Source organism: Dermacentor albipictus, chromosome 1, assembly GCF_038994185.2.
Source record: "Dermacentor albipictus isolate Rhodes 1998 colony chromosome 1, USDA_Dalb.pri_finalv2, whole genome shotgun sequence".
NCBI lineage: Eukaryota > Metazoa > Arthropoda > Arachnida > Ixodida > Ixodidae > Dermacentor > Dermacentor albipictus.
Genome location: NC_091821.1, coordinates 384,860,021 through 384,886,020, shown reverse-complemented (window position 1 = coordinate 384,886,020; position 26,000 = coordinate 384,860,021). Strand labels below are relative to the sequence as shown.

At 48.4% G+C, this 26,000-nt stretch overlaps 2 protein-coding genes across 2 annotated transcripts; both read left to right on the top strand.

The window, feature by feature from the left end:
- The first annotated feature begins 30 nt into the window (after positions 1-30).
- On the top strand, positions 31-10,699 carry pre-mod(mdg4)-AB. Its single transcript, XM_065432466.2, has 3 exons — positions 31-530; positions 8,315-8,632; positions 10,059-10,699. Exons 1-3 carry the CDS (start codon positions 400-402, stop codon positions 10,546-10,548), a joined length of 939 nt encoding a protein of 312 aa, XP_065288538.2. The 5' UTR covers positions 31-399; the 3' UTR covers positions 10,549-10,699.
- Positions 10,487-21,875, top strand: fbp (fructose-1,6-bisphosphatase). Its single transcript, XM_070531965.1, has 7 exons — positions 10,487-10,758; positions 10,864-11,056; positions 14,636-14,891; positions 14,971-15,111; positions 18,816-18,953; positions 19,776-19,892; positions 21,573-21,875. Exons 2-7 carry the CDS (start codon positions 10,884-10,886, stop codon positions 21,762-21,764), a joined length of 1,017 nt encoding a protein of 338 aa, XP_070388066.1. The 5' UTR covers positions 10,487-10,758; positions 10,864-10,883; the 3' UTR covers positions 21,765-21,875.
- Positions 21,876-26,000: the final 4,125 nt, after the last annotated feature.

Here is a 26,000-nt window from a genome sequence, read left to right as displayed (position 1 = left end):
GCCCGGCAGCGAGGGCCAAGTCGCAGCATATTCCACTGTCGGATGCCGGACGGATCGCATATAGCAGACGCGCGCGTCGAGTATTCCTTCATATCGCAGCTCTGCACCGATCAGTGTGCGGCGCTCGGTTGGTCTCGCCGTTTTTCGCTGCGAACGTGCTCGTATGTCGAGGACGGAGATCGCGCGCGCCGCCTTATCGACCGGGACGCCTCTTTTATCGACGCTGGCTGTCGATAAAGCGACCGGTCGAATCCAACGGCCCCCGCGCGCCTTGTTGGAGGGTAGCCGAGGCGCCGCGGATCGAGCCGCGCCGATCAAAGTTCCGCGAAAAACGCTGTCGGCCCGCCTGCGACGTAGCCGTCCGCTACAGACGCCGCGCGCTGCCTCGCTCCCAGCGCCATGGACGAGCCGCCGACGGGCCGGCCGTCCTACTCCGAGACGAGCAAAGGCATGATCGTGATGCTGCTCGACGGCTACCGATACCTGCAGAACAAGCGCCGGGGCGAGCGAGTCTACTGGGTCTGCGACAGGCAAGTGTGTTACCGCAGTTGGTTTCGGTCCGCGTGGATGATCGAACGGGCCGGGGTCCCTGGGTTCGGTCGACCGACGAAACGCTCGCGAACACCGAAACGTGCACAGGGTTGCCTACAACTGCCGAGAGTGAGCAATGCATGGCAAGCGACGATGCCTGCGCACGGGAATCGATACACGCCGCGCAGAAGAACGAGCACTGGATAAAGCGCGGTGTTCGAGGAAACGCACCGGTATTGTTTGGGAAGGCCGTTGCATATGACCAGAAGTACGGGTTGCGACAATCAGTCAGGTAGCAATTTATGGATGCTGTTGCGTTGTCGAGCGTGTTATGCGAGTCGATGCAGGTGCGAAAAGAACCTTTTACGTGCGTTACTTGAAAAAAAAAGTCATAAAATTTTTGTGTCGTTTCTGTACTTATCGGACAACTTTCATTTTTCAACTGCGAGGCTTTTCTTTCGAGGAATCCGTGTGGGTTTCCTTTGTATCAATTGGTACGATTGTGTGGATGTCTAATTTTCCCTTCATTATCTACTTTGTGTGTATTCGCGGGCTTCTTTTACGCTTGGAAAAACGCTTTTATGTAGCGCGTATTGAGCAGCAAAAAACTGTATCGGGAGTTTTTCGTGTTGCTCTACAATTTTCTCATTAATTATTTGGGGCCCCTATTATAAAACTCTCTAATTATAATATTTGAAAACGTTATTATCATTAAGACTAATGTGGTTAGCGGAGTGCAAGAAATAATCTGATTATCTCCAAGCGACGGCAAACATCGCCTAGGTTATGTCCAGCTACGTGGTATTTGCATATTCTTATAGTTAGGCTCAAGTACGTGAGACACCCTATATATTGTTTGTTGGCTTCTTCTGGTTTGTCTGATAAAAATCTGGCCCCTCGGTTTCTTTTTTTGTCGTTCACAAACACACACACAGGTAACCTTCAATATAACGAAGTCAGTAAAATCGGCCATTTGCTTCGTTATATCGAAATTTCGTTGTATTGAAATTCGACCTTTTACGCAAATAAGTACTGTCGCCGATCAACTTATATTGCACGGAAAGTGGCCTCAGAATGTTCGGGCAATCTTGGAAAAAGCAAACTTGAGTGAGAAAGCAATTCATTTTTATGAATATGGCAGATCGGCGACGAATGATACGGTTTCATGCCACGTCGACGAGATCTTCACATCGGCAGTACGAATTAAGCAAAGCCAGCCACGCTTTCGCGTGCACTCCGCCCCCGCGGCTGATAGCGTCGCCCGCACTGGGATGACGCTATCATGAAAAGCGCCGGCAACGGAGAGCGAATGATTCGTCTGCCGCTCGCTCCAACGGGTCACCGAAACTCGAACGTACTGGAAAAACAGCTTACATGATGACACGTCGTCTCGGCACGCCCACTCTTTGCACACGCGACACTTTACCTTTTCTTTTACCTTCCGCACTTTAGCGCTGGGAGACGCGCGCCAACTTACCCCGCCCCTCGCGCGCGTTTGATCGTGTTACCGCGAGCTCCCCTCCTCCTCTTTCGCTATGGTCGCGCAGGAAGGCGGCACTCGTGAAGCCACCATGTATATATGTCTCACCTTCGCACACCTTTACGCGCACCTAAAGCGCACAGCGCGCTGAGTGCGATAGGATCTTATCGCATTTGGACTTTATACGGAACCTGACGCGGCTCCACTTGTGCGTTCGCGCGGCGCGCGATTTGAGAGGCGCGTTTGCAAGCAGCCGCTTGCGATTCAATCATTTGACCATCTACGTCCGCGGAAGTTTACATTTATCGACTCGGAATTCCTTTGCGGTAGCAATGAAATTTCGTTATATTGAAATCGCATGCAAACACACTTCGTTATATTGAGGTTCTAAATGTATGGTGCTCTACATGGACAAGAGCTCGTTATTAAAAGTTAGATAATTTATTATATCGATAATTTTGTTATATTGAAGTTCGTTATATCGAGGTTTAACTGTGTGTGCGTGTGTGTGGGAATGCACAATGGAGGCGTTGTCGTAAACGAAAACTTATTGTTTATTTAAGCTAACGGTTTCCAGAGTGGAAACCCCTTCGTCAGGACGCGAGCTTTGAAACTGCTCTGATGAAATGATCCACTCTCGAAACCGTTGGCGTAAATAAACCTCAAGTTCTTGTTTACGACAACGATAATGCCTCCATTGTGCCATCTCTCTTCAAGTAACAAGTGGCCCATTGATGTCCTATAAAAAACATTGTCTCATACCCAATAATTCCATATGAACACATTGGGTTCTACTTGTATAAAAATCTGTATGTTCATATGGTATTATTGGATATGGAACCCATGGGTTTTTTCGATAGGGTAGGCTCACGTGCTAGGTACGTTACACCTGAGGTTAAAAGGACGGTCTCGAGCACATGCGAGATTCCGTACATTTAGGCCGTGTGTGCTTAGGTTTTTTTTTCCTTTTTTTATCCTTCTGTCTTTCTCACCTATTGCATCCCCTTTCCCTTCCCCCAGAACAGGGTAGCCAACCGGAGATAATCTCTGGTTAACCTCCCTGTCTTTCCTTTGCCTTTCTCTCTCTAGGCCGTGAAAGAACGTTTTGGCCATGAGCTGCGCTAACAATCCCGGGACTAACGTTGGGCCATGATATTGTAGCGAGCCTATTCCGTGTTTCTTTTTTTCTTTTCTTTTTTGCCTTCACGATTTCAATGCTATTTCTTTTCGCGCTCGCTTCTTTAATGGTGCAAGCAGCATTCCGCCTGTAGGTCTGTCACCTCTAGAGAGGGAAAAAGAAAATAAATAAGAGGCCCCGGGGGGCAGGGAAGGATTAAGAGGCGTGTTTTTGTGACAACTGCTTAATTCAAAAACACACAAACGAAATGAAAGCACGAAATTGTGCAGATACCATCGACGATGGTTAAATGTAAGGGAATTGCATGCCGAACGCTTTTAGAAAACTGTACCCTTCATTAAAGGAATGATGCGCTTGAAGGCTTACATTTGTTGCATGGAGGACGTTCAATGAGCGAATACATACACAGACGCCTAAGAAAAGCGGACGGAGGATGGACGCCTCGGAAGCACCGTACACGTAACCCGGAAGGTATACGGATTCGGCTCCTAGCTGCGGCAAGTTTAGGGCCACTTTCACTTCTCTTTACATAATTACCTCTACGCAGGCACGTACCCAGGGGGGGGGGGGGGGCCGGGGGGGCCCGGCCCCCCCCCCGAAATCAAGTGGCATCCCCCCCCCCTCCCCACCCACGCCACCACTCCTCACATATTCCTAAAGCGCCGCCAGATCAATGTTGAGACTTCGCGGCTGTTCATCGGTCAGCATTATGCTGCCTTTTTCACTCATTTTAGATGGCGGTAGTTATCGCCATCTCTTGTAATGCGAAGGACAGTTTTCTCGTAGAATCCGCACCCGCGCGATTAAGTCGAGATGCGTTCACTTGTCACCATCTATTCAACCGTCACGCGCATAGCTGTTGCTTTTGTTAGTTCAACCTTCTTTGTTTAGGCTGATCCTGGGACCAGGAGAGGGATGCGGCTGTTACTCAGCTGGTCTGTACTCTTATGGAACGAGTTGCGGCCGGAGAAAACGCCAATTGCGCTTAACTTATCGCTTTGCTTCATTGTTTCCTTGAGTTACGGCTCGCCGCGACGCTGGCAGATGCCCGGAATCATATACACGTGATATGGGTTAGATAAGGTGGGAAATAAAATAATGTGAAAGAGCGACCATCATAGAACCCTGCAATGACCCTTCAACCCATAAGCAAGATGACTGTCGCCCGTTACCTCGTCTGTTTTTCCCTAACTGTATAGCACTTTTCGTGCAAAATTGGCAACTGGAAACAAAAATCGCAAGGAGTTGAGAAATTCAGCGATCTACTAAGGGAGAGAGCCAAGGCAATAACCAAACTCCAAGCAAAAGCGAATAATAAAAAAGTTAACCGTTGTTTATGAGAATATTTATAGATCAACATCTTTTTATTTAAGAAGGAAGTAGAGAAAACGCCGCCGGAAGTGGAGAACAATTACTTGTTTTGAATGACTCTTCTACAGTTATCGGTCGTACCGCCTCACGTAGCCACTTCTCTGCTGTGCTTATGTGGGTGTTTTTCTAACGTTTCGCAGTGAGCGCAGTACGTCTAGAATCGCAGAGTCCTGCGCTCTACGCGGTTGTCTGGGACTGGCGGCCGCACAGCGTTACGCAGTTCACGGAACTGTCAGAACTGATCAACAATGCGAAAATAACTGGTATTCTAAACTATAACATGAGAAAGACTGAAGAAGCCGCAAAAAATGAACGCAGCCTGAAATCAGTAAAAAAGAAACCTGCCATAGGACAAACCATGATGTATGCACTAAAAGATAAGAATGATAATATCATCAGCAATCTCGAAGATATAATAAAAGTGGCGGAAAAATTCTAAGCTGACCTTCATACAGTACCGAGAGGAGTCACGATAGTTCACTTAGAAACAGTAATGAACAGGGTACAGGAACTCTCCTATAACTAGCGATGAGGTCAGAAGGGCCCTGCAAGACATGAAACGATGAAGAGCGGGAGGAGAAGGTGGAATAACAGTCGATTTAATCAAAGATGGAGGAGACATAATGCTTGGAAAACTGGCGGCTCTTTATACGAAGTGTCTATCGACTGCAAGGGTCCTAGAAAACTGGAAGAATGCAGACATTATACTAATCCACACAAAAAAGGAGATGTTAAAAAATTGAACAATTATGGGACCATTAGCTTGCTCCCAGTATTATATAAAATATTTACCAAAATAATCTCCAATAGAATAAGGTTAACACTGGATTTTGTGAACCAAGGGAACAGGCTGGCTTCAGGAAGAGATACTTTACAATGGATCACATCCATTTCATCAATCAGGTTATCGCGAAATCTGCAAAGTACAATAAGCCTCTCTATGTGGCTTATATAGATTACGAAAAGGTATTTGATTCAGTAGAGATACCAGCAATCGTAGCGGCACTACGTAATCAAGGAGTACAGAACGCTTACGTAAAAAGCTTGGAAAATATTGCTACATGCGTGAGGTATTTGTTTGTTTGAACGAGGCGCGTAGGCGCCATCACTCCAGAAAAGAGGAGGAAGAACGAACTGGGCTCGCGCTGTGAATCTAACCGGTCAGCGCATCAACCATTGCTGTAAATATAATCTGTAAATAGTTTCTCGTGTTACTGACTCGTCTTTCGCGTTAGAATATCTACAGAGGTTCTACAGCTACCTTAATTCTACACAAGAAAAGCAGGGAGATACCTATAGAGAAAGGGGTCAGACAGGGAGACACAATTTCTCCAAAGCTATTTTCTGCATGCTTAGAAGAATTCGAGCTATTAAACTGGGAAGGCTTAGGAGTAAAGATCGATGGCAAATATCTCAGCAACCTTCGGTTTGCCGATGAAATTGTTCTATTCAACAATAATGCAGACGGGTTACAACAAATGATTGGAGATCTTAACAGAGAGAGTGTAAGAGTGGGGTTGAATATTATTATGCAGAAGATGAAGATAATGATAAATAGCCGGGCAAAGAAACAAGAGATCAGGATGGCCAGTCGGCCACTAGAGACTGTGAAGGAGTACGTTTACCTAGGTCAATTAATCAGACGGAACCCTGATCATGAGAAGGAAATTCACAGAAGAATAAAAATAGGTTGGATCGCATACGGCAGACATTGCCAGCTCCTGACTGGAAGCTTACCATTATTATTGAAAAGTAAGGTCTGCAATCAGTGTATTTTTTCAGTGCAATATGTCCAGTGCCAATGCATTTGCCAGTGCATTTCCCAGTGCATTTTGCCAGTGCATATGGGGCAGAAACTTGAGAGCAAGTTAAGAACCACGCAAAGAGCGATAGAACGAAGATTGCTAGGCATAACGTTAAGAGAGAAAGAGAGTGGTTTGGATCAGAGAGCGAACGGGTATAGACGATATTCTAATTGACATCAAGAGGAAAAAATGTAGCTGGGCAGGTCATGTAATGCGCCGGTTAGGTAACCGTCGGACCATTAGGGTTACAGAATGGGTATCAAGAGAAGGGAAACGCAATCGAGGACGACAAAACACTAGGTGGAGCGATGAAATTAGGAAATTAGTGGGCGCTAGTTGGAATCGGTTGGCGCAGGACAGGGGTAATTGGAGATCGCAGGAAGAGGCCTTCGTTCTGCAGTGGGCATAAAACATGATGATGATGATGATGATGATGGTGATGATGATGATGATGGGGGTGGTGGTGGTGGGCCCCCCCCGAAAAAAAATCCTGGGTACGTGCCTGCCTCTACGTTTCAGTTAACCATAACAATTAACTTACGCTATGCTTTCTCTGGCTTCATTGTCTGTCACTTCGTTTGGCTGTGACGGTTGTGTCTTAAAAAAATTAGAGTCCCTCGGATTCCCTATAGCTAATGCCCCTCGCTCATATATGTACACCCGTGAGCAAAAGTATACGGACCAGGGACTGCGCGATAAAACCGATTTTTTCCTCTGCCTGTGAATACATCTTGATATTGAGGACTGCAGTCCAAACTTGACATTGTGAACTTTCCAGTGTACTCGTCAATTTCAGGTTATGCATGTCAATTACAAAGAAATTTAGTTTTGTTGGCGACCCTGTGGTCCGTATACTTTTGCTCACGAGTGTACGTGCTAATAAAATTACTCGTCGTGCGCACACTGACAGAAATGTATTTCGTAGTGTACGGTCGCTCCATGTCAGGTTATCACTCGGAAAACACGACACTACACCACGAGAAGGTTATGTATTCCACTTGTTTACATAAATGTAGAAATCATGGGGTGAACGTTGCACAAAAATAGATAGATATATTAGGTAGCTTGGTATGCCCAAAGTAGGCTCTAACGAACTTAATCGAACTTTTGTGATGCGTTCGTTATATGCGGATTTGCTATTTACAGTGTAGAAACCAAGCGAGGAAGGAATAATTCTTGTGTAGACGGAAGGTACGTGTACTAATATTTGTCTGTGCCTTGGCCAGTTTCTCAGCGTCACTATAAAACCCATTTGGGTTATGCGTCGGGCACATATTTCACTGATTTAGCGGGAGCCCCAAAAGCTCCCTCAAAAGCTTTGCGTCAACAGACATGGCGGCGCCCATCGAAGCAAGCTATAGAAATAGCGATCGCGTTTATCGCTCTCTCCCAACTAGCGTGTGTTATGAAGATTGATTAATTAGACGCCGCCGATTCCGAAATCGATTGTCGATTTCATGGCTCGTAGGCCTAGCACGGCTTTGCTTGGCTGGTGAAGGCACGTAAAGCTGGTTACTAAAAACTAAGCGCAACTAATTGCTTGCTGCTAATAGAATAACCTCTAATCAAAATTACTCCTCTTATCAAAAAAACGGTATATTTTATTTAATTATTTCACGGCCGCCTGGATCATTTATAATAGCTTTTCTTTGACACCGTAGCGGCGCTGCAAGCGCAAGACGGTGTCCGCAAACGCAAAGCCCTAGTCTAAAGCTCTGCACTCCTGCGTGCTCCAACGTTAACATCCGCAAAGCTCGTTGGGGCCGGGCCCCAACGGTATCGGTCAACAGGTTTCGCATGTTCGATATAGAGAATAGTTCGTTTTATGCGGGTTTGTTACATTCGGGTTCAATACATCGCTTTGGGCGCGCTACGGACAGGGTACCGAACGTCGGTACCGTACTGACGCCGCTTCACAAGAATTCCTCCAGGACACCTCCGGATACGCCCAGGGTTTTCACCTATACCGCCCGCGTCCATGCTCCGCAGGTACAAGTCGGCGTCGTTCGACCGCTGCCCGGGCCGCGTGGTGACGTTGGGCGGTGCGCTGGTGCCGGGCGGCCGACCGGCGGTGCATAACCACGCGGCGGACGCGCAGCGCAACGCGCTCGAGCTGGTCAAATCCAAGCTGCGCCGCAAGGCGCGACTGGACGTCTCCAAGAGCCTGGCGCAGATCTACCGCGAGGAAGTGGCCGCCGCCGCGCCGCGCCACCAGCAGCGGGTGCCCAGCTACGACAGGCTGCGGAGCACGCTCTACAGGGCGCGCCGCAGGGCCTGCAGCGCCGGCGTGCGCGCCACCGCATCGGAGTACGTTCACAGGGGATCCCTAAGCTCCGAGGGATAGAGACACTAAACGCCTTTACACGGACAAAGTGTTCTTGCAAAACTATATTCTCGTTCATCTTGCGGAAACGGTATCGAAAAAAAAAAAAAAGGCTAAAGTTCTTTTTTTTTTTTACTTCGCACCGAAACCTCTGCGCCGTTGGATCAACGTAAGGTCACAGATTTTAATTCAAAAGTCTATTTTCCTACTTGGGCCTTTGTGGCTCAGTATATGTTCTCTAAACGCGCTATTTTTCAGACTTTGATTCGTTATTGTAGAATGCGATGCGGTTTATCGACAAAATCTTTAATCCTGAGTCAAGTTTGCCTGGGCATGACGCAATCAAACGGCTAACTGGTGCGGGAACTTCAAGGCGGTGGTGCCACTCGTCTTTCGTATTTTGCGTCTTTCTTCAAGTTACTTTTTTTGCTTTAGTGTTCCTCTATAAGCCATAATGGTAGATTAGAGTTCTTGAATTGCAAATAGATCAGTTGTACACGGTGAAAGCGCGTACGCCAGGATCAATGCGTCCGCTAATTGGCCGCGCAACGATCGATGTAACGGAAAATTATAGGCGTGGCGTACTTTAAGAGACAGGAAGACACGTCGCTGTGGACTAGAGAGCAAACGGATGTAGCCGATATTGAAATTGAGATTGCGGAAGAAATGGGGTTGGGCATGACCATGTAATGCGCTGGGGAGACAACCACCCTATTATGGAGTAACAGAATGGGATTCGAAGCTCTGTTGAGGACGGCAATATGGGGTGTGGTGAAATTAGGAAATTTGTAAAGCCTAGGATTGAGTCAGCTGACGCAAGACAGGGGTGATTAGAGATCACTGGGGGAAGTCTTACCCCAGCCATATTGCTTCCGAGACCAGCAGGTCTCGGAGGCTTTGGCGCAGCAGTAGTCATACCAAGAAGGTTGTATATCTTACGACTTCCTTGGGTGATACATGATGATGATGATGATGTCCTTGATGATGAGTCCTTCGCCGTAATGTAAGACATTACGGCGAAGTGCCAGAAGATCAGGACGACGTCGCCATTCGTCTGTGTATTGCGTCTTTTTTTTTTCTCATCAAGCCTCTATTAACGGCAAGGTTGTCCACTTTGCTATTAAATAATCAAGCGTAATTTCGGAGGCTCTTTTAAAGACATTCAACACACGCCAGAAAAATACATATACGTGCATGAGTTGGTCGAATGGTGTCTTGCGGTGCTGCTTGCAAGTGAACTTGTGCACAGCCGTGCACGGGTAGACGTCCTCTTATGGTTTCATTATGACTAGCTGACTGAAGCGGCGTATGTATTGAGCTTTATCAGAGACTTGACCGGGGACGGGAAGGATGGGCAAGGTATATACAGCCAAGTTAAAAATATAACCCCTTCATCTCGTTCCTTTTCAGATACGACGACGATTGCTGCATGGAAGTAGTGCCAGTGGAGGTCGTTGTGAAACAAGAGCCCTGCGAATACATTCTGCCTGAAGCTACCGAAGAACACCATTTTCACTGTAACGAGTATGCGCCATATCCAGGTGACTATCGTTCACGTTCTGCTGCGGGCCTGGCTAAGTATAGCGTATGGTGCTTCGCAACGCGACTTCATTTTCTCTCGCTCTCGAACACACGTGCTGAAGGGCAGTTCATCCTCACTCCCCATACCACTCAAAGCGAAACCGAAACTTTCCAAGTTTCGATTTCTGTTTTGTTTGAGTGGCACCGTCTCCAGCGTTTTCATCCAATCCGATCCAGAGAACACAGGGGCTGGCTTCTTGTTCAGGGGGCGGTGTGCTCGAGCGTTGTGAACCACGCGGGTCTGTCCGTTCGCGTCCTCGCTTGTCCGTGGTCCAGGGTAGTCCAGGGTAGCGGCGGCAAGGGCCGACTCCTCCCCTGACTTCGGAGGAGGCAGGCGACAAGCGGGAAGTAGTTGGTGGCGCCCGATTGCTTGCCGCTTTCGCCTAGCCCCTTCGCTGCGCTCTCGCCGCAACCGCCACGCTGGCGACCTTCGAGACACCCCCTTGCCCGCATGTTGCTGGGAGACGAGATTCCCGGCCTACCGAGCCGCTCTCCACCAGCCCTCCCGCCAGCGATAAGGCTGCGAGAGGTGAATCCTCGAAAGCGAATTACGTCGACGAGAGCGCTCAGTGCCTCGTAGACCGCGCTAGCGAACGGCGCTTGTCTGACGCTTCTCGTGTGTGTTTCCTCGCAGCCGAGGAGGCCAACCGCAGCATGGCATCGCGACAAGCAATCGACACGAATACTATGACGCTGACGAGGTTCGTCCTGGCCGAGCAGCGAAAGGTGCCCGGCGCCACGGGAGACCTGACGCAGCTCCTGACTGCCATCCAGAGTGCCATCAAGGCGGTCGCAGCGAGCGTGCGACGAGCCGGCATCGCCCAGCTGTGAGTTCGGCGCGCACAGTGCGCGTTGCCGGTAAAGTTGCGGACGTCCCGAAGGGTGTCCCTTGCGGACGGCGATTCCATTTTTTTACCCGGCGTGCCGGATGTATGTGTTGTTTTACACAAAGGAGAAGCAACCGCGCCTCCGTACTTATTTAAGCCCGGCCATCGAGCAGTCACATTCCGATTTTAGCTGTTCAAGTTTCAACTGTACAACGGATGCGCTGTATTACTGCGACAGACTAGCTGCGTGAAAACGTGCTTTCCGTTTTCCGCACAGCCCTCCGCTTTTGCGGTTGCGGAAGTTCGACTTGAACGGACCGCGCTTGTGTGACACTCTTCCCTGGTGCTCCCGAGGAAACGCCTCTAAGCAAGGTGAACGCTGTAGTTCTGTGCCCTAAGAACTTCCTAGGGTTTGTCCCAAGTACTGTCAGATGCAGTACCTGAACCTGAGATAAACGAGTCTCGACAGCTTTATCTCCAGACCGGGCTGTCTGCCAGACATGAGCGATTTGCAGCTTGATAAGCTGGAGCCGCACTTGGAAGGACGTTGAAGGAGACTGCTCAATTTACTGTCCACACAACAATGCTTACTATACTCTGTGTGTGACTGTGTAATAATTTGCAAAAGTTTAAAAAACATGCAGGGAGGAGGGGCAGAGTCATTGCAGCTTGCAACTGGCGCTGAAGAATTCCGAAATGAAGTGCAAAGCGTGCAACTTGAACTGAAGAACCCCGAAATGCGGTGTAAAAGCTAGTCTACAAGTCGTGAAATCTTATACCTTTGAATGAACTAATCTAGGCGCTTCTGGCCGTTTTGTTTTTCTGTCCTTACATAAATGTAGCGCCGCCTTTCCCAAGGCCGCCTTTCGAAAGGCGGCACAGGGTCTTCGGATTTCTGATGGTGTAAACAAGCCCTACTTTACGCACACGCTGGCCGCTGGCCAAGTTCCTTTTTCTTTTTCTACGTCCTTCGCGCCAACTGATAGTACGGCTCGATACAACGCCTATAGCATTCACAAGTTTTCTTCGGCGCTCAGAGTTGCTTGAAGTCCCAGTATAAATAAACGCGTAGTATAGTTCGTACGTTGCAAACGTATGCAGCAGCTTAGGCGATTTTCTGCAAGAAGTGATTGGAATGAGCTGTCGTAAACGATGTCGTATGGGAGCGGGGAAGGGGGCAAGGAATATCATGAGGTAGAAGGGGAAGAATGTGCTTGACATTGCGAAGGTCGATTTCTTCCGTTCCTGCCAGTTTATCTAGCCGATCAAACTTGCGTCATACTCGTGAATAAATGTTAATCGAATGCAATATGAGGGCATGACCTGTATTCACAGCCTTTATCATCATCCATCGCTGCAAGTGATTAAAAAGGTTGTGCGACAGTAAGAAAATGAAGCGACCACCTTTCGTGTGGCCGTGGGTCTAACACGATAGGCGCTTTGAAAATTTGCAAGACATCCCTTACCGGCCGTGTCCGCACTGCGAAACCTCATTTTGGCGTCCCGTTCTCCTGACAGAAATTAGGGGCAGTGTGGCGCCTTCCAAGAGCGATCATTCCCTACAGCCGTAGAGCGCTAGAATTGGGAGGGGCGTTAGTTGGCCAGGGCCCCTGACACTGGGATCAGATCCTGCATGGAGAAGCAGGCTGCTGGGGCAAGCAGTGCTGCACAGAATTTTTGCCTCAGTTCCTTCATCAAGCGAGCTTCGGATTTTATTGAAGCGTTTATAGGAATAAGCTGTAGCAGTACACCCCCCCCCTCCGCCCCCCCCCTAAAAAAAAATCTGTTTTTCTCATTGTGTCCGGTACCTCAGCTGCTTCAGCGCATACGGATGTTCCAACTAATACCATTTGACCGGGGGGGGGGGGGGGGGGTGAGGCGAGTTATGCGATGTGTACGTAGGAAGATTGCTGCGGTAATTATGAAGGGAATTATGCATTTCGTATTGGGCAACTTCGCTAGAATTAAGTAAGGGTGAAACAACTGTTTGTTCCGTCATACTGGAGCATCTGGACTCCGAACGAGCGGGACCTACAGCAGCTGTAGGTTCTGGTCGGATTTCATTTCATACTTCATGTAATTAGATGCCACACAAGCATGCAGACCCACGTGGGCATTATGCAGTATTGCTTCAAATGCACGGCCCGTCAGCGGTCTATAGGACGGCCTGGCGGTACCCGCTGTTACACGGATGGCGTATTTCTTATACCGTTATAACACCGGTGGAAGAACGCCTTTCCCCTTGTGTTTTGACTCGACATAAACTGTTAATTTTGTATGCACCTCTACATACTTGTTAAAAAAAATTTAAAAAAAAACATCGTGCATGCGTTTGTCTGAGTCGTGCTGTGCAGCGAACCTGCCTTTACTCTCGTGTGTGTAAAAGTTTTATATGTAAAACATTTAGAAAACTATTAGAGATGTTTAGCTTATCCGGTATTCGGGTAAACGCAGGCGGACGTAAACGGGAGCATGGTGCGGCCACCTGGTGGCGCAGAGCTCAAAAGATACAAAAACAGCTAAAATTACCCTGACAAAGTGTATTCTACTTCGCTGCTGGTGTAAATTTTCGGCACTGGCGTAATCATTTGCTGCCAAAAATGGTGTTGCTGTCTTCCCGTATTTACCCGAATACTAGATAAGCTAAACCTCTATGATATTTGACACTTTTGGTTCGAAATAAAAAATAAAAAAACGAGTTTTATTTTCTTTATTTCGCTATCATTCTACACTGCGCGTTTGTGTCGTTTAACATACTGTTTATGTGTGACCTCATTCCTGCTATTTCTTTTTCTTTTTAATCATGGTATGAAATGCAAGATATAGCCCTTTTGCGCACAAGTACGAATATTGTCACGGCGTTTTCGCTATTTGTCGTCAGCCAAATGGACGGAGTGGGGCCCGTATACCTGTAGCTGCTTCACGTTTATTAAATAAGTGGATCAAGATTTTGTTTTGAGAATTTGATTGTGCGGCCCCGTGAAAATCAATAACTGGGATTCGCGGACGATTTCAGTACACTCCCTGATGCGAAAATTGAGCGCAGCACTAAACGTGTTTTCATTTCGCGATATATTGGCTGGCGTGGGCAATCTATCTCGCGCGGCACGTTGCAAACGGAGCGAAGTGTTGCGCCACTGCTTAGCTAATCGGGAGATCGCGAGAGGCAGAGCGTGGGTGACGGCGCTTTGTTTCCATATATATGGTATCGGTGACGTCATTGGTGAGCAGACGACGCGCGCTCCTCTGGTGCTATCTCGTAGCCGTAGAACCCGTCTCGCGCAGCACTAAGCTTTTCTTACGTCTTCGCCATACCCTCCTCATCCGCTTTCCTTCTCGCGCTCTCTTCGCTGTCGCTGTGTTTCGTACCCCGCTGCGCTCCGCGCTCGCTCTTTCATCCATCGCTGTGCTCGTTCGCTCGGTTACGCCGAGGGAGGACGCCGAGAGACGACGCCGACGCGAACCGCAAGAACGGGCGCCTAAGAGCTGCGCTCTAAAAAAAAATAACGTTGCATATTCATATATGTATGTATATGCCGAGTGGCCACTTCTCAGACTTCGCGGCTGTTGTTTACGCAGGTACGGCATGGCGGGCAACACGAACGTTCAGGGTGAAGAGCAAAAGACTCTGGACGTGCTCAGCAACGACCTGTTCATCAACCTGCTCAAGTCTTCGTACACCACCTGCCTCTTGGTCTCTGAGGAGAACGACACGGTGGTCGAAGTGGAGACCGAGAAGCAGGGCAAGTACGTGGTGTGCTTCGACCCTCTGGACGGATCCTCCAACATTGACTGCCTCGGGTCCATTGGCTCCATCTTTGCCATCTTTCGTCGGGTAATCATTGGCGGCCTGTGTTATCCAGGCGTCGTTGACGGCGCGTTTACATTTTGCCCTCCTTTCTCTCTCGTTGCAGACAAGCTCAGGACGACCAAACGCGAAAGATGCATTGCAGACGGGGCGGAACGCGGTGTGCGCGGGATACGCATTGTATGGAAGCGCGACAATGGTCGTCATAAGCTTGGGCCAGGGGGTCAATGGATTCATGTTGGACCCCGTGAGTGCACCGACTTTGTTCTTTGTGTTTCGCATTCTGTGCGGCTTGACCTTGTTCCTTTGAACGCTGAGATATTTGCGACCTCTTGAGTGCACGTGTGTCACACAGCAGTTAGTCGTATACCCGTGTGCGCTTTTCTTCATTGTCCCTGCATTCGCCAGCTCCGTATATGACATTCACAAGCGCATAGAGAGAGAGACAACTTGCGTCGAGTAAACCTCAGAGCGATGGGTTGTTTAATCAACGTGCTTGGTATGCGGCGTAATCAAACGTGATAGCGATCATTGCAGTGCGACTATAGAACCAAATTCTTTCGCCTGTAATTCTTAGCCTGATTTATCTCTTCGGCGTAATCCAAGAGTAATAACGACCAAGATGATTCGTTCGAAGTTATTTACATGTTTGTGAGCGAAGCAGCGAACATCAAACAGTGCTCCCGAAGTTCCTTGTGCTGCAAAGCTCCTCGCCATTTTTGGACATATGGCAGTGACCAGGCACGTACCCAGGATTTTTTTTCGGGGGGGGGGGGGGGGCCCACCACCTTCATCATCATCATCATTATCGTCGTCGTCGTCGTCGTCGTCATCATCATCATCATCATCATCAGCCTGTTTTAAGTCCACTGCAGAACGAAGGCCTCTCCCTGCGATCTCCAATTACCCCTGTCCTGCGCCAACCGATTCCAACTAGCGCTCGCGAATTTCCTAATTTCATCGCTCCACTTAGTCTTTTGTCATCCTCGACTGCGTTTTCCTTCTCTTGGTACCCATTCTGCAACCCTAATGGTCCAACGGTTATCTAACCAGCGCATTACATGACTTGCCCAGCTCCATTTTTTCCTCTTGGTGTCAATTAGAATATCGTCTATACCCGTTTGCTCTCTGATCCAAACAACTGTCTTTCTGTATCTTAATGTTATGCCTAGCAATCTTCGTTCCATCGCTCTTTGCGTGGTCCTTGCTCTCAAACATCTTTGTCAGTCTCCGACTCTCTGCCCCATATGTCAGCATTGGCAAAATGCACTGATTGCACATCTTACTTTTCAATGATAATGGCAAGCTTCCAGTCAGGAGCTGGCAATGTCTGCCATATGCGATCCAACCCATTTTTATTCTAAATTAAGCGCTAATAATTTTACTTTTTTTGTGGTTACCGCCTTATTTGGGTAACAGGAAAAGTTTGAAGTACGGATTATTTGCAGCCTCGTGGAGGAACAGAGGCTGGTTGTAATGAGGGCGTGGGCGAGGCTTCACTGTAGACTTAAGGTGTCTCCGACAATAGTAGCATTTTTATATTAGCTCTGGAAGAATTACAGCGAAATATATATTTGCGGAACAATCACAGTTCTTTTGGATTCCTCGTTTACTACTCCAAGTGCGAAAACGACTCGTGTTGTTATTCGGGAAGTTGCGTACCGCTGTGTGGCCGCCAGTCCCATACAACCGCGTAGAGCGCAGCATACTGCGATTGTAGACGTACTGCGCCCACCGCGAAAGGTTAGAAAAACACCCACATAAGCACAATAGAGAAGTGGCTACGTGAGGCGATTCGACCGATAACTGTAGAAGCGTCATTCCAAACACGTAATTGTTCTCCGCTTCCGACGGCGTTTTCTCTACTTCCTATTTAAATAAAAAGATGTTGATCCATAAATATTTTATGAAGCAACGGTTATATTTGTTATATTTGTTGTTAAATTCGCTTTTCCTTGCAGTTTGGTTGTTGCCTTGGCTCTATCCCTTAGTAGATCGCTTGATTTCTCAACTCCTTGCGATTTTTGTTTCCAGGTGCCAATTTTGCACGAAAAGTGCTATAAATGAGGAAAAAACCAGACGAAGTAATGGGCGACAGTCATCTTGATTATGGGTTTGAGGGTTATTGCAGGTTTTCGTGATGGAGGCTGTTTCACATTATTTTATTTCTCACCTTATCTAATCCATATCACGTGTATATGATTCCGGGCATCTGCCAGCGTCGCGACGAGCTGTCATTCAAGGAAATAATGAATCAAAAGGAAAAGTTAAACGCAATTGGCGTTTTCTCCCACCTCGTTCCACGAGAGTACAGACCAGCTGACTAACAGCCGCATCCCTTTCCTGGTCCCAGGATGAGCCTAAACAAAGAAGGTTGAACTAACAAAAGCAACAGCTATGCGCGTGACAGTTGAATGGATGGTGACAAATGAACGCATCTCGAGTTAATCTCGCGGGCGCCGAATCTATGAGAAAACTGGCCTTCACATCCCAAGAGATGCTGATAACTACCGCCATCCAAAAGGAGTGAAAAGGGCAGCATAATGCTGACCGATGAATAGCTGCCAAGTCTCAACATTGATCTGGCAGCGCTTTAGGAATGTGTGAGGGGTGGTGGCGTTAGTGGGGAGGGGGGGGGCGGGTATACCATCTGATTTCGGGGGGGGCCCGGCCCCCCCCCCGGCCCCCCCCTGGGTACGTGCCTGGCAGTGACCTACCTCTATTGGCCATACCTGCACTTCAGCTTATTTCCTCTCGGTACGGTCAGGTTCAGCTTATAGCTGCAAAACGTCATGGAGATTGTGGCGCTCGATGTCACTTTATCCCTCGTAAGTTCACGCTGTGTTGTGCATGCAGACATGTTTATGCATCGGCGTATTCTCTGGGCGTTTGACTTAGAGAAGCTAACACGTTAATTTGTACCAGTTTGTACGCCATTCCAACTACGTATACACCGCGAGCTGGCGAAGACAGAGTAAGGAACGACGACAGAGGATGACACTTTTCTGTCTCGTTTTTGCAGTTTCTATAGTAAGTATAGAAGGCGGTGTGTGTATATACAGTAAAAGCTCGTTAATTCGAACCTCAAGGGGAAGCCGCTTCAGTTCGAATTAACGAAAGTTCGAACTAACGAAAGTGAAGGAGGGCAACAGTACACTGCGATTCGGAAGCAGTAGGGCATGTCAGAAATTTGGCGTGTCAGAAAGTGGCACACGCCATCTTCAAGTTGAAGCTCTGGGTCCGACTGTGCCACACCACCGATGTCCACCGAAACGAACGTTAGCCGAGGCTTAACACCATCACAATGAATCGCGACGGCCGATACCTCCTAAGCTGAAAACAGAGGTGCAAAACCGATGAAGACTGCCGAGACAAAGACGCTGAACATGTGAAGGTGGCGAAGGCCCTGATTCGTTGGCTCTTGATTGCAAGCGCAGCTGCGACGTACTTGATTCGCTGTGTTTTGGAGCTTCCCGTGCCATCTCCGCACATTAGCAGCTGTACAAGATTTACAAAGACTCCGAGATTCGCAACGGGCAAGAAGTCTCGGAGGTTACGTAGAACGGAGAAGCGGCAGCCGCCGCTGCCTTCTGGCTGACCCCGCGTCGGTTAGATTTTTTTCCGATTTTGCCTTCTCTCGCCGTTCTCTCCGTTTCGGAGGCAATACAGCCTTGTGTGTAGGCAGTAGGCGCGTTTCTCTGGCCGTGTGCCAGGCGAGCGTAGTTCGAATTATCCGTGAGGGAACCTTCTCGCGTTCGAATTAACGGACTTTTTTATACATAGACTTCTGTGGAGCTTGGCCAGACCCAATCGTACAGTTCGAATTATCCATAAATTCGAATTATTGAAGTTCGAATTAACGAGCTTTCACTGTACTTGCGTCGTTGAAATGGTAGCCGGTCTTTGCGAAATTCGACCACGGACGCGTCGTTCGCGCGCCATCTCTTGCAGGCCATGGGCGAATTCATCCTCACGGATCCCGACATGAAGATCAAGCCTCGCGGCAAGATCTACAGCATCAATGAAGGATACGCTAGCGCGTGGGATCCCGCAGTCACGGAGTACGTCCAGAACAAGAAGTTCCCAAAGGTCGGTCCTGGACGATTCCTTCGGCAGTTGTATGAGACGCCGCTTCGCGTGTATATATATGGCTTTGTTCGTTGTTTTCGATCGTGTCGTATGTAATAATCGGCAAGACAGAGGGATCGCTTTGGTCTTTTTTCAGGGACCGTCTTTAAAGGCAAACAAGGAGCACCATACTATAGCTGTACTTTCAAAACTCTATTTTCATTCATTTGGCGGGAAAATGACTAAAGAGACAAAAATGAAGAACCCATTTTTATGTGTTGAGTTTAGCTCCGAAACTTAGCGTCGGTACATCAGTGTGGCGGCATTGATTCCAACGTATGTTGTCGTAGGTAAGCCCTTCTGGCACAGGAAGAGCTCACGAAACGTGCGGCAGCAGCATCAGGAGTCTTGTTACACGGTGGAAACGAATGGCCGTTTTGCTATTGGTTTTGTTATTGCGAAGCAGTAATTTCCACTGTCGATCGAAAAAAAAATAAACAGCCTCACTTGTGTACCTGTGTACTTGTGTACCTGTGTACGATGCATGTCGCATATGTAGTGGCTGGTTCCACGGCAGGGATGCTTAGTGTCTAAAATTTACTTTTATTTATCTAGGCGGCACTGTAGCTGTCATTTTTTTTTCAAAACAATAAATCTTGAAGTTGTTTAATTACGTGCTCCGGCATGCATCTTACACTTATTGATTTTTACTCCGTGCTCACTTTGGAAAACTAAGCTGCTGCACCGTTTCGCGTTTACATATTGCAGTGCGTGCGTCGAGCGACCTCTTAGTTACTCGCAGCAGATTAACAGACGTGCCTCGTTCCCTTTTGGATTTCGCAGACTGGAAAGCCTTACGGCGCCCGCTACATTGGTTCCATGGTCGCCGATGTCCACCGGACGCTCAAGTACGGCGGCATATTTATGTACCCTGCTACCAAAGATTCTCCAGGCGGAAAGGTGAGTCTGCATACGCACAGCTAAACGGGCTCGGATAGGGCAGAACCGTCTGCACGGCTGTATTTTTCCAGAACTTTCACATCTTCCAGAGTTGGACAACGTGATGAGCACCTAAAAAAAAAAAAAATGTTGGCTGCTGCTGCTGCTTACGCTTGCATGAAAAAAAAAAGAAAATAACTGCAGAAAACTGAGCAAGTTTAGAGGTATTCATGGTACGGAAAGGCAGGCGTATAGGTAGTCGGTGTTTGTGTTTCTCGATTTTCTGCCTGTGTTTTGTATGTTTTGTACGCCTACATTTCGAAAATGCTTCTTTAAGATTTGTCTTTAAAAAAAATTCGGAACTGGACGTTGCGGCCATTCTCTGTTGAAACTTGCATCGGTTAAAAAAAAAAGCGATAAAGAAAAGGGGTTGGTGGGAGAGACAACGTCGTTCCAACGGTACTGTGAATGTGGTTCAAATGCTAGTGTGCAGTCACGTTTGATCCCGCTTTGCCTCTGACCGCGTCGTTTCAATAGTGATTTGGCTTCTTTTGGAAACTGCATTTGTATGTTACTTACAAACATTCTTTTGTAACTTCTTTGGGAGTAACTAGCGTATGTAACGCGGTCCTGTACAAAGGGGGAGGGGGGATCTCGTTTTGTTCTTGCAACTTGCCCGGCTCTGGCTTTTGGCTCAAGGTCACTTGAAGGTCACTGACGACGGGAGCTAAAAGCATTTCATGCTTAAAAATGTAAAAGGAATCTGTATAGACATCATTCGATACTATGGACGAGCCAGCGGTTCGTCGGAGTTTGTGAGCTGCTTTATGATTATAGATTGCTGGAAGGTCATGTGGAGGGTCAACTGATGCACTTCAGAGATGTGTGGAAAGGTCGTAAAGATGTATAAATTTGTTCTGGGTATTCCAACGTAAGCCGAAACAAATGCGCGCTCTGATTTCATACATTTGATTAATGAACCAGCCTCTTTTTGGGGATCATAAACGCAGCACCAGAATGAAAACGCGACTAGTCAAACGCGGTAATGAACCGCTTGCTCAATTTGTTTTTCTTGAGTTTAAGCTTGGAGAAATTTCGAAAAAGAAAGAATGAAACATTCCAATATAGTTAAGATTTTAAGCAATGGAACCGAATATATAAGCATACCCGCAACCACGGATCTGAGCTTTGCAGGCTGCAGCTACGTATTTTGCATATTTGAGCGTAGCAGTTGCTGCAACCAACCTTATGTAAAGCGCGAACCTGCTGTCGCAGCTCGGAAAATCGCAGTTATAGATAATTGCTTCACGCAAAGCGCGCCTGTAAATATTCTCCCGCGAATTTTTTTAAACGGCATAGGCTCAATCGTCGCACGTACGTTGTGGGTTTTGCTCGAGCGCCGCGTCTCTGAAGTTCGTTCCCGAGCTGCTTTTGATGGACGAGTCAACCGGAAGCGACGAAAGCCACACCCCAGGAAAAGCTCACGGCGCAAACTGCAGCCGACGCCATTTATAACTCGTTCACTCGCCGTCATTCCACGACGTTCTGACACCCCGTACCAAGTCATTAAAGTATAAAGTATATCTCCCTCGGTTGACCAAATGGACGGGGAATTGGACATAAGGAAGTCACGCCGTGTGCCCGCATACGCTCTCCTCTCGACCCAATCTCATATGGGCTCTTTACGTGCAATGCGTGCAGCTTCGCCTGTTGTACGAGTGCATCCCGATGGCGTTCCTGATCGAGAAAGCCGGCGGAATGGCGCACTCCGGCAAGCAGCCCATCCTGGACGTGCAGCCGGAGACGCTGCACGGTCGCTGTCCCATCTTCCTCGGCTCCAAAGAAGACGTGCAGGAGGTGGTCGACCTTTACAAGAAGCACAACCTGGCCTGAAGGAAGTCCGCGCGCCTAGTCGCGGTGTGCTGAAGCCGAAGAAGAAAAAAAGAATTGCTGCCAACACTCGTTTGTTCTCTCGTTTGAATTAAAATCTCTATGCACTTGTTACTATATTGAGAATGCCTCGTGCTACCTAACATTCTTCTGCGCCAACCCACCTGCGCGAAGATGTTATTACTGGCTCATCAAAAGAGCTTTAATTTCCTTTTCTTTCTTTCCACCTGGCTAACTTACGCCTTTGAGTAATTATCGCGAAAAATGTTTTATGCAAGCGCTATATGTGGATTCCTTTTAGGAATATTTAAGCAGCACCTGCCGGACTGCGGGCAAACGGTGTCAGTTTTTTTTCAAGTGTAATTGAGGGATGGGGGGGGGGGGAGGCAGGTTGGGTCTGTGTTCTTCCAACAGTGCACATGGAAACGCAAAGTTAAATGCCGACGACACGTTGTGCCTTTGAGTGTTCCATTTCCTCTTGTCTTGCGGAATTCTCGGAGCAGCCACATTGCCTAAAGCAGTGTTGATAACTTTGTGAGGAAGTCGCTAAATGGGCCTCTTTTTTTTTTTTCCAGTAAGCGACCCCTCTAGCGGCCGCCCCTTGAACTAAATTTGACGGGCAGGACGCGCGATCCCGCCGCTTCTCGCGTCTATGCAGTGGTAGCGCTTCACCAAGCAAGCAGGCTCTCGCGACTGCCGTCTCTGCTTTTTCTTTTCATTTTTTGTCACCTGTGTTCTCGTAGAAGCTTCTCATCGTCCTGCTCCATAGCGCGCGCGTATGTGCTCACGTGTAGAAATAACACATTTTTCTATTTACCGACGCGAAGGCAACATGGTGATGCGACGTGCAGGTCGTATGTAACCAAGATTTGAGAGATGCGCCAGCCTTTATTTCTTCAACACCTCGGCCAGTACTTTGATCCAACTGCTTGAGCGTCAAACGCCTCGCGGCAGGACTTCCTTCAGGATGAACTCGACCGTCGTTTGGAGTGGCTCGACGTGAATGAGGCGGTCAAGGTAAGCATGCATGTGCTTGCCTAGAGCGGGCAGTGCAAGCAGGTCGTCGAGATGAACAAACAACGTGCAAAAGTCCCGCCCATGTACTGCGAGTGTACTGCCGCGGGCAAGTGTTGATTTTTATTTCCAGATATGTATCGTACGGCATGGTATGGAGGGGCGAGGGGGCAGGGGCAGAAGGAAATTGGACGCAACACGTTTTGTCAAGCGCGTAAAATTTCATTTGCCTACGAAAAAAAAGAGAGAGAGACTCGCGAGTTTGGTAACAATGTGGCACCGCGAGTGTCGCTTTGGTCTCGTACTATGCATTCCCGTGAGCTGTGTGGCGACATTCATTTTATCGTTTGAGCCCACGTAACCGTACAGCTAGTCCGCCTGCATGCGATAACGCGTTGTTCAGCTAAAGCTAAAAGCTCTACGATATACATGCCGGTGGATTAAAACATCGCCGAATCTTGCGAATCAGTCGGCGGCAAGATGCAGTTCGTAATGTTCACAGCATTGGTGTCGTGCATTTAGCAGAACGCCGACTTGCTTCACTCAGCAAGGATAGCGGGATGACTCACTAATAACATGGCGCAGTTTTTTTTGTTTTAGATTGACCGTGCACGTGCCACACGAGTAAAGTACGTTCAACATTCCCCGCCGGTTTGTGCAATTTGACAGTACAGCGAATGTCTGGCATGAGACTCGTCGCAAACGCCGAGCTTATCGCTCGCTTTCGTCCACAAAACTGCTTGCGTTATTTCCCATGAACTGTTGAAGTGTTTCCATTAACTAATATTCTCACCCCGAACGCGATAAAAAACATTTTTCAGTCCCTCAAGCTCAGGAAATAGCCGCTGATCATGCAACGGATCACGTACTCACTTCGCACACCTGCCTGCGGTATGGCGGCGCAACTCTGAATGCAGCTGGGGCGAGGGTACGTGCATGCGCAGAGCGGGATTGCAAAAAGGTCCATTTAGCAAGTTCTTGTCACCTTAATGCTAGCTTTTGCCCTTTTTAGTCTTAGGGACTTTCTAGCGACGTAAAGCATCATTAAATTGCCATGGTAAAATTCCTCACAGGACCTTGGCGTAAGTTCGATGCTTCGCGCCCATTTGATTCCACGTGTTGTGAGGACTGAGAGGTCAATTGCACCGTTCGTAACCAGTTGTCAAGATTGGAGTCGGGCATGAATTAGATGGTAGCTGGCCCATGACGTCTCCAACTTATCCACGCTGAGGACGTTGTTGAAGGGAAGGACTGCTTCTCATCGAGAACTAGGAATATGGGTTTATTTACAGTATCTACATAAGGACGTTGCAGTTCATCAGTCTAGCATGACTGCGAGAGAAAGTAAACTGAGCAGCCGTACAACAGCGGTTTATAAACACTCGGTCCTCCCTCTATCCCGAGGTGAGGGAAACGTTCGATCAGTAGACGAGCCACCTTTGAGCCGGAGGGCTCCCGCACCGGTTTCACGGACCCCACCGTGGGCAGACGGACTTCGCAGAACTCGGGGCTTACGTCAGGAACGGTGCTTGGGAACGGGCCTCCAAAGACGTTCCCTCGGGAACTCCCTTGTTCACGGCAGACCGGGTCGGCGGTGGCGTGTTCAGTCACAAAGCCTGGTTCGTCGAACTCGTCTCGGCAATCCCACGACGAAGGGTCGAGGACCCGGCGTATTGTCCTCCGGACACAGTAGACTTGGTGACGCCGTGTGGCAAGAGGGTGGCGGTGGCTTTCTAGGAAAAGTCGACGCCGCTCTCGCACCTGGCTGGCAACTTGGCTGGCAACTTGCACCTGGCTGGCAACTTGGCTGGCAACTTGGCTGGCTGGCAAGCACCTGGCTGGCAACTTGCACCTCAGCAGGCCGTTCTTAACAGCGCCTCCGTGGCCCGGAAAATGCTGCATTTCGCTATGCTAATTTTTGAAGCAATTTCGTGCTTACAAATTCAGCAATCGTGGAGGGAATCCTCCTAAATGAGAGGGGATCTTCTTGGCTTAACAAAATTAACAATAATAACCCTAAAATTTAGGCGGGACCCTTAAACGCAGAATTCAAGTTAGCCTGCTCAAACCATCCACATTGCTATGCAACTTTCCCTTCTTATATCTAACGGAGAAGTTGTACGCTTGGAGAGTGAGACTCCATCGGAGCAAGCGGCCATTGTTGTGTGACATTTGATTGAGCCACGTCAAGACAGTGGTCGGTCTCGAAGATGAACTTCGCTCCGTACAAGTAACGCGACAACTTCTGGGCGTTCCAAACTAAACAAGCGCATTCCTTCTCTGAAGCGCTGTAGGCTTCCTCTCTTACAGCTAGTTTACGGCTGGCATAGAGGAGAGGATGCTCCTCGTTATCGTCGCCGACCTGACTAAGTACCGCGCCCATACCTCTGTCGCTTGCGTCGCATTGAACTATGAATTCCTTTGTGTAGTCTGGCGCGCGAAGCACAGGACGAGAAACCAATAGCGTTTTCAAACTTAGGAAAGCGTTCTGTTTGTCCTTATCCCATTGTAGGCTACTCGATGCTCCCTTTCGGAGGGCGTCTGTTAATGGATTTGCCATTTGCCAGTTATTCGGAATGTACCGTTGACAGTACCCCACAAGTCCCAAAAATAAACGAAGGTCTGTTTTCGTGCGCGGATGAGAAAATTCTCCAATCGTAGCTATGTTCAGCTCGGCCGGCCGTCTCGCGCCCTGGCCGACAACATGGCCCAGGTAAGTAACCTGCGAACAACCAAACCTACACTTTTCCGCTTTCATCGTTAAGCCGGTTTCCCTCAACCGTGAGAACACCTGTTTGAGGTGCGATACGTGTTGTTCCCAGCTGTCCGAAAAAAATGCTACATCATCAAGATAGGGCAAGGCGAACTCCTGCAAGTCCCTTAGGACAATATCCATTAATTTAGAGAAGCTAAACGGCGCGTTCTTCAGCCCGAAGCTGAGTGCGAGAGGGCGAAAAGTGCCTCAGGTGAGATGAATGCGGCATAGCGGCTGGCACTTTCTGAAAGGGGAACTTGCCAGTACCCGCGCACGAGATATATAGTTGAAATGTATTTAGCAGCGCTAACTCTTTCAATTCGTTCTTCAGTGTTGGGTATTGCGTACAGCTGATCCCTAGCGACGGCATTTAACTTCCTGTAGTCAACACACGGACGAGGGTCCTTGTAAGGGTTTCTACCCGTATTAGCGGTGACGTGTAGTCACTCTCAGCGGGCTCCATAACTCCC

Excerpts from the sequence above, each read along its gene's own strand:
- fbp (XM_070531965.1), top strand. The coding sequence starts at position 10,884 with ATGGCATCGCGACAAGCAATCGACACGAATACTATGACGCTGACGAGG. Across the intron at positions 14,892-14,970 it reads TCTTTGCCATCTTTCGTCGG|ACAAGCTCAGGACGACCAAA; the intron begins GTAATCATTGGC and ends CTCTCGTTGCAG. Across the intron at positions 19,893-21,572 it reads AAGATTCTCCAGGCGGAAAG|CTTCGCCTGTTGTACGAGTG; the intron begins GTGAGTCTGCAT and ends CAATGCGTGCAG.